An 8,245-nucleotide genomic window follows, 5' to 3' on the forward strand; every position below is an offset into this window, starting at 1 on the left:
AATTTCTTTTTTTATTGTATTCTATTTTTTTCTTTTTCTTTTTCTTTTTTTTTTTTTTCCTCCCCCTTATTATTTCTATTCATTCGAATCGATTACGAATCATTGTTTGAATCGTTTTTACTTTCCACTTCCTAACTTACAACTAACTGGATGTAATATTAGATATGGTTAAAAAGAATTCGTAACGGGCCAACTATTTCATGAATAATGAAAAAATTCAACGGGTTGAACACGGAAGAAATTTAACCGGTTGCGTTCCATGTGTACTAACTCAGTTTCGAATCGTGCCTTATACGTATCGTTATCGTTTAGACTTGCTTTCACGTAATACGTGTTGTGCAATATACATTTTTTTTTTGTTTTGATACTTGTACAAATGCTATATATTTCAATAAAATAAAAAAAAAAAAAAAAGGATAAATTGGAATCTATATAGCCGTGAAGAAATTAAAATTTTTTTCGAATATTTCGCACTATATTTCTTGTTATAAATTATTCCTAAGAATATATATAAAACATATAAATTTCTCTTTTATCTTCAACTTATAATAAATTGTTATAAAATTATAATATCATGGTAATATACGAAGTATTGATAATATTATAATTATAGTATTTATCAAAATATTTTCAAGAAAGTGATGCTAATTAGATAAAAAGTTGGATAAAAAGTAGGAAATTTTGGTGTAATAAATAAAAAAAGAGGAATGATAAAAGAGTATTATCATAATATGATGAATTATAAAAAACCAGAAGTACCGTATATTATGTCACATTCTGGAAAAATTATGTACCCGTTATGTACTTTTTACGCTGTAATTAATAGCCTAGTTTCGTTATAAAGTTATGTAGCAACCCGAAGAAAGAAAAGAAGGGTTTAAAGCGAATGGGTCGAGACTTTCTTTTTCTTTTTCGATCATTCTTTCTCATTCTTTCTCAATATTTATTCTTTGTTTATTCTTTTCATGATCCTTTCTTTAAACTTAAATTTTTCTTATTCATTTGTTTCTTTACATTAACAAAAACAATTCAAATCTCATAAAGTAAATCTATCTTAAATTTTTTAGAAAATAAATTAAGAAAATTTTTAATAACATTTTCTGGCCAATCTAGAGGAACAACATTCCATAATTATATATATATATAATGGATCCAGGTTAAAATAAAATTAAAATATCAAGTTAAATTGCAGCCGTGCCTACACTCCAGGATTGGGTAGATAAAATGTTAGGAAAACGAAATGCAAGAATAAAATCGACACTATGGTATTTAGGCGAGCCTTATAAACTCTTCAAGAGGGGATGAAAGGTTCATAAAGGCTTCGAATTTGTTGGATAACCAGTGGTGCTTCGATTTTGTTAACTGTGAAATCGGTCGAATATTGATAATATTTCGAATTTCGAAACGAAACTGTTAAAATATATTTAAATTAACAATCGAATAATTTTCACGTTATGTAATATCGTTACCTTACTTTCGTCGAATGAATACTTTCGCAGAGCACGAGATTTTCGTATAAGAGTACATTTATCGAGTGCCTCGCGAGTGCAATAATTTCTTTGGTCATTCAAATCTTTATTTTTATTTTTCTACAATTATTTTTTTTTTTTTTTTTTTTCTAATATTTAACATTCTTCCCAAACACTTCGGTTCATTCGGTTTATCGATTTAGATTTATTTATTTTTATCTTCTCGTTTAACTTATTATTAACTTACTATTAACTTCATTATTTTCTTCTTTCAGTGTACGATGTCTTCCGTAAAGGATGATGCGATAGTTGTAAATTCACAACTGAGACACTCTGTGTCCACTCTTTGGTTCTTCCTCACCTTCGAATTCTTAATTAGCACCTTTCTGAGTATTTTCCTGGCCATTCTCACGTTCATAAAATCTTTATTGCCGAAACCACCCAGGGATTTAACAGGAGACATAATTTTGGTAAGAATACCAAAATATTTCCCCTTTTCGGCTTCCGTTATTCCTCTCGAAAATTCTTACTCTTCCTTACTTACTTCGAATTCTGAATTATGAATTGATAAAATATATATATATATATATATAAAATATATTAAGATTAAAATAAAAAAAGAATCGAAATTATTTTTAATTTTAATTTTTTCTTTTTTTCAGATTGCCGGCATTTCTTCCTCATTAGGCGAGTCTTTGGCGAGTGAATTTTTAAAAAACGGTTGTTCCGTGATTTGCGTGGACAAAGATTCGAAAACGATCGAGGAAACGGTATCCAGATTGAAGCAACGACATTTGATCGTCGAGGCGAGATCGCAGAGGAGGAACGAATCGTCGCGATCCGGATCGATGATATTCACTTACGAGTGTGATTTCTTGGATAAAGATGCGATTAGAGGCACCGTTCAAAAAGTGAAAAAAGATATTGGAAGAATCGACGTTCTGATTACTTGTATCAACGAATCGAACGAGAATATCTTCGACGCGAGCAGCAGGACATTGATGGCCCATTTCTGGGTATACGTTATTATTATTATTATTATTATTTAAAATTATATATATATATATATTTTTTTTCGCGCAGACAGTTTTGACGTTTCTTCCAATGATGTTGTATCAAAAACGAGGCCATATAATTGGTGTTACTCCAATCTCATTGAACAGCGACGCTTATCATAGCTCCAGAGCGGCTATAATGTGTTAGTAATATTCGAATAATAATCTTTCATCGCTGTACTATAAATATATTTTTTATCTATTTATTCAACGTTCGTACCGTATGTATTAATTTATCAATGTTTGATAAATGGCCGATACAGATTTCATAGAAAGTATGCGTCAAGAATTGAGCGAGCACAGCAGTTACTTAACATTTTTGGCATATTCTCCAATTGCAAAATCCAGGTAATAATATGTGTGGGGATAATTTTTCATCTATTTCAACGACATAGATTTAAATTTTTTTTCATCTGATTTATCTTATTTGATTTTATTTATGATGATCATTTAAAGCTCATTGAAGCAAAGTGAAGAAGAAGTAAGCAAGAACATAGTAAGAGCAGTGAAGACTGATCAGTATAATGTGAGCTGGACGTTCAAACTATTGTATCAAATAGGGTATATTGAATGATTTATTTTATTTTTTACAAATCATGTAATAAATAAATATTAAAATGAATGTAAAGTTTGAGAATCAGCTATATGGTACAAGTTTTTATTCTATTTTTTTTTTTGTATATACAACAAAAATTAATTATCTTTTTCATTTTATTTATTTATTTTTTTCAGTTGCATAATCTATAATGGAATAACGTTGCTCACAAACTGGATCGACTTTAACAGATGCGATTATCCCACGTGAAAAACGAGTTTTTCCTCATCCTTCTCTGGTCAGAATCAAAGATTGAACAGAAGATGGTCTATGAACGACGAATATAATACACAGCCTAAAAAAAATTCACTTAAAAATTTGTTTCACTTCGATGAAAAAGTAGCTAAAGTATGTATTCCGTGCGAAACAAAATTTTATTCCAACTGTTCATATGTTCTTATTTTAAATATAATTTAAAAGTCGACACAAGTTTAAGATAAATACTTTCAAAAAAAAGGACGAAAAGTTTAAAGAGTCATCATTAACATAATTACAAGATATGCAAATCTCGATACGAAAATATATATAAATTGTATCTATTAAAAAGAGAAGAATAACGTGTATCTAGATTGAATCTTCAATTCTTTTTTTTTTTTTTTTTTTTTTTTTTTTTTTTTTTTTTTTTTTTTTTTTTTTTTTTTTTTTTTTTTTTTTTTTTTTTTTTTTTTTTTTCTTTTTTTTGCTCGAAAAACATTCGTCAATCGGGAACCAGCACGTCATAATGACCGCTGTCCGAGTTTCCAGTGAATAAAAGCCTAGCTGTCTCGAAGTGAGAGCTAACGTGATTGTAAAACACTCGTTTAAGCTCGTGCCTGTCGTTTATCTCGCGATAAATCGACAGATTCATGTCGTATAACTTGGTGGCCACCGTGCATTCGAGTTCACTTGCAAATGTGCCCACCATGCTCATGTAATTGTCATAAGTTTGTCTATCCGATATGTTCCATTCAGCTATCACGAAAGGCCCGTACTCGTGCCAATTTTCCTTGATGTGTTGCACGACCTATCGAATTTCAGAATTTCCATCATTTTTCTGATAAATAAGAAGCGTGAAAAGAAACGAAGAGAATTGATCGGAGAATTTGAAGAATTATTATTAGAATTAGGAAATGTCAATGATAGATTAATCATCATAGATAAAAATGTCATTAATAGATTAAATTATTAGAAATAATTTGGAAATGCATTTATGATTTGATTAACTAAAATAAGTATAATCGTTTCGAACAAACGATTAATCGAATCAATTAATTTTAACACGGTGTAGAGAGAAATAAATAAATCATACCATTGAACGAAGGTATCGGTGTTCATCCTCGTTTCGCCATAAAATGTAGCTAATCGCTCGAAACATGCAATTTCCATCGCCATAAATATTATGCACGCGAAACGTGCCTTCAGTACACCTTAAACGAGCCGTACCTGTGATATAATGATAATAAAAATTTGCGTTGTTATTTGTGTTTAAAATTTTATCTTTTAGAATTTTTATTGAATGAAATAAAATTAAAAAAAAAGAAAAAAAAAAAAAAAAAAAGAAAAAAAAAAAAAAAAAGAAAAAAAAAAAAAAAAAGAAAAAAAAAAAAAAAAAGAAAAAAAAAAAAAAAAAGAAAAAAAAAAAAAAAAAGAAAAAAAAAAAAAAAAAGAAAAAAAAAAAAAAAAAGAAAAAAAAAAAAAAAAAGAAAAAAAAAAAAAAAAAGAAAAAAAAAAAAAAAAAGAAAAAAAAAAAAAAAAAGAAAAAAAAAAAAAAAAAGAAAAAAAAAAAAAAAAAGAAAAAAAAAAAAAAAAAGAAAAAAAAAAAAAAAAAGAAAAAAAAAAAAAAAAAGAAAAAAAAAAAAAAAAAGAAAAAAAAAAAAAAAAAAAAAAAAAAAAGAAGAAGAAGAAGTTCATAGATATAAAATGAGTATTGTATATGTCAAAATGTACCTCTTTTAAAAAAAATAGAACGCCTATTTTTATCTCTTTTAACACGTCTACGTGAACAAAATTGTTCACAGGGTATCCAATCAGTTTGTTGAACACCGGAAACGTGGATGTAGAAGTCTCCGCGGTCCAGATGCAATTCGTTTCTGAATCGATTGTACTTTTTCGCATTCTTGGGCAGCGACGAGCGACGTACACATTTATCTATCAATAAAATACATAGATAACATACATTATCTATCAATAAAATACATAGATACATAGAAAGTGATAAATATTTTTATAAATAAATATTTTTAAAAAAATATATTTAATAAAATAAATAAAGTTTATTTGTTCTCTTTTTTTAAATTTCTTTGTTTAAAATTTCGACAAGTGCTTATAAGATAGTTTTTTCCAATTTTATTTTCTTCTTTTTACCTTCTTCAAAGATGTGGTTACAGAATATGAAGCACCAGAGACAAGGTAGGAAAAATGCCTTTAAAAATTTTAATATATGGACTTTAGTAATGTCCAGCTTAGATTTTCTTCAATACCAAGAAAATTTGCCAGCCTAATCAATTGCTGCATTTTTTTTATTAATATTCAAGCTTGGCTCAAAAAGAGTTCTATATGTGTAGGTATATCTTTCCTTTTCTTTTTTTTTCAAATTAATTTTATGTTTATTCGCGTGTGAATAAGTTATACAAGCATAATTTCGCTAATTGACATTATCATTTTGAAAAGTTTGATCTGAAATTTGATGTTCTAATGTCTTTTTTTTTATTTCACGATGCTTGCATGTGATTGACTGGAAAATCAAATTTTCAATATGAATCACGGAATTTCATTAATATTTTTATATTTCTTTTTTTTTAATCTTATTTTTTTCTTTTTTTTTTTCTAAAAAAATTCTTTTTCCTAATTCTCTCAACTTCTATGAGTTTCTCGCTTTGAAATATCTGCGTATATATTTTTTTACGATATTACTCAATTATTTTTGAAAATTATAGAATTTTATAATATTTTTTCTTTAATTATGTAAACTGTTAATGGAATACATTTCATTCATAATTAAAAGGAAGATTGAAAAATTTTGCGAAACAACATCATCTCCCGGATGAATACTAAAAGCTACTATTAGTAATATAGAATATACAAAAAAATATTCGTGATAAAGTAGGAATTAATAGATAAGTAAGAATTAAAGATGAACGCCATCTTTTGATTGTTAAAAATATTTTTATATAAACATTTAACTAGTGGCGCCATCTCTTTGAAAGATGTTCGAACTTGAAGTATTTTTGACATCAACAAGATGTCACTAATAATCAATTCCTAATTTTGTTCTCACACTATTTTATCTTCTTGATCTCTATCTATATAATTTTATTTGCAGCATTCTAGAAATACCCCATTCTAGAGATTTCAATATTATTAATCTATTTTCATCCTTCTTCCACTATTTGTTTTTCTCTATTATAAAGTCTGATATATTAATTGAATACATACAAGAAAATTATAGAAAATAATTATTCAATTAATTATGTTATTCAATATTCAATATTATAGTTATTCAATATTAATTATTTGATATTATAATATTATATATTCGATATTATTCTATAACATATTTAAAAAACATATTTCATGTTTATAATTAATATAATGTATAATATAAATGTATATAATTATTTCATTTTACAATATAAGTATATATATTATTATATTAAAATTAGTCTTACTAGTAGCGTTATATTTTTATTAAATTTGCGATGAAGAAGAGAGCTAACATTTAACATAATACATTTTTGAATTTATCATTTTAATGTTATTCTATTCGTATAATATCTTTCTTTTTTACCGATTCTATTTTCTATCGATTCAGATCAGTATAAGGCTTTTTGTCTACGAGATGTCGCGACAGTCGCATATCATGGATATCTATTGTCAAATAAAAATAATACATAACACGACGTTGTGACGAGATATACGTTCTTAAAATAATTTATAAGTTTACAAATTAAATTTTTGCTATGTCCAAAGCAAAAGTATCTGCAGAATGGAAAAAGCGAGTGAAATCAGAATATATGCGTTTACGACAAATGAAACGCTACAAACGAGCAGATGAGGTAAAAGTAGCTTGGAATCAAAATCGTAAGGTTATGTCTGGTTAGTATATTTTTTTTCTTTTATTATTTTACAAGAGCAAAAAGTCTTTAACTTTCCTTACTTTTCAGAACTTTTAATGTCTGAACAAAAAAGATGGGCAGATGGAAAAGCAATGTGGCTTGCAATGCAAGATATACCACCGCATGTATCTTGTATGAAAAAGGCTGAAGTAACTAGTTCCGATAACGAGATACAAACCTGTCCTGTTAAAATTATTAATGCAGTTACTCCTATACCAACCATGTATACTTGGGCACCAATACAACAAAACTTTATGGTTGAAGATGAAACTGTGTTGCATAATATACCTTATATGGGAGATGAAATTTTAGATCAAGATGGTACATTTATCGAAGAATTGATAAAAAATTATGATGGAAAAGTATATACAAAAATAAGAATAAGAATTAATTTTATTATAATGAAATAACTTAATGCTTATGAGAAATTTTAATCAATTAATTATAGGTACATGGAGACAGAGAATCAGGTTTCATGGATGATTCAATTTTTGTGGATCTAGTAAATGCTTTAATGCAGTATGAAAAAGAAGATAAAGATAAAGAACAAATTAAAAAAGGAAAGGATAAAGAAGATGATAGAATTAAAATAGAAGCTAAAAATGAAAAATTATTAGAAGAAGCTAAAACTGATAAAAATCCATTTCCATCTATGCACATATTTAATGTAAATAAAATATGTAAAAATATTATGTTTTATTATTTGTATTATATATATTTGTATTATAATATTATTATATTAATTCTTTAGGCAATATCAAGTATGTTTCCGGACAAAGGTAGACCAGAAGAATTGAAAGAAAAATATATAGAATTAACAGAAAAATCAGATCCAAATATTTTACCACCAGAATGTACACCAAATATCGATGGAGTAAATGCAAAGAGTGTAGCTAGAGAACAAACAATGCATTCTTTTCATACATTATTCTGCAGAAGATGCTTTAAATACGACTGTTTTCTCCATCGTGAGTATAAGAATAACACACAAAAGCTTTACTTCTCTCTCTCTCTCTCTCTCTCTCTCTCTCT

The 8,245-nt window shown here is 26.9% G+C and overlaps 3 protein-coding genes across 5 annotated transcripts in view; 2 read left to right on the forward strand and 1 right to left on the reverse strand.

The window, feature by feature from the left end:
- The window catches only part of LOC102677314 (retinol dehydrogenase 10-A-like), a 4,011-nt gene extending 611 nt beyond the window's left edge, over positions 1–3,400 (forward strand). The window contains exons 3-8 of the mRNA XM_031509686.1: positions 1,745–1,939; positions 2,132–2,485; positions 2,553–2,667; positions 2,788–2,872; positions 2,981–3,085; positions 3,257–3,400. Coding sequence (XP_031365546.1) covers positions 1,745–1,939; positions 2,132–2,485; positions 2,553–2,667; positions 2,788–2,872; positions 2,981–3,085; positions 3,257–3,329 — 927 coding nt within the window. The 3' untranslated portion in view covers positions 3,330–3,400. The remainder of the gene's footprint in view (positions 1–1,744; positions 1,940–2,131; positions 2,486–2,552; positions 2,668–2,787; positions 2,873–2,980; positions 3,086–3,256) is intronic.
- A 346-nt stretch (positions 3,401–3,746) lies between these two features.
- Positions 3,747–5,263, reverse strand: LOC102677731. The gene is made up of 3 exons (XM_031509601.1): positions 5,046–5,263; positions 4,408–4,541; positions 3,747–4,122 (listed from the first exon to the last, which is right to left on the reverse strand). The coding sequence occupies exons 2-3, from the start codon at positions 4,471–4,473 to the stop codon at positions 3,817–3,819; spliced, it is 372 nt and encodes a 123-aa protein (XP_031365461.1). The 5' UTR covers positions 4,474–4,541; positions 5,046–5,263; the 3' UTR covers positions 3,747–3,816.
- A 1,681-nt stretch (positions 5,264–6,944) lies between these two features.
- Positions 6,945–8,245, forward strand: part of LOC102678011 (histone-lysine N-methyltransferase E(z)) — a 3,886-nt gene continuing 2,585 nt past the window's right edge. For all 3 annotated transcript variants that reach the window (XM_006607836.2, XM_031509595.1, XM_006607837.2), the window contains exons 1-4: positions 6,945–7,193; positions 7,262–7,575; positions 7,662–7,880; positions 7,965–8,181. In XM_006607836.2, the coding sequence (XP_006607899.1) occupies positions 7,058–7,193; positions 7,262–7,575; positions 7,662–7,880; positions 7,965–8,181 (886 nt within the window). In that variant the 5' untranslated portion in view covers positions 6,945–7,057. The remainder of the gene's footprint in view (positions 7,194–7,261; positions 7,576–7,661; positions 7,881–7,964; positions 8,182–8,245) is intronic.

Source organism: Apis dorsata, unplaced genomic scaffold (genome assembly GCF_000469605.1).
Source record: "Apis dorsata unplaced genomic scaffold, Apis dorsata 1.3 scaffold_19, whole genome shotgun sequence".
NCBI lineage: Eukaryota > Metazoa > Arthropoda > Insecta > Hymenoptera > Apidae > Apis > Apis dorsata.

Bases quoted from the DNA above. Each gene is read 5' to 3' on its own strand.
- LOC102677731 (XM_031509601.1), bottom strand. From the start codon at position 4,473: ATGTTTCGAGCGATTAGCTACATTTTATGGCGAAACGAGGATGAACAC. The intron at 4,123-4,407 runs GTATGATTTATT...GAAATTCGATAG, and splicing joins ACCGATACCTTCGTTCAATG to GTCGTGCAACACATCAAGGA.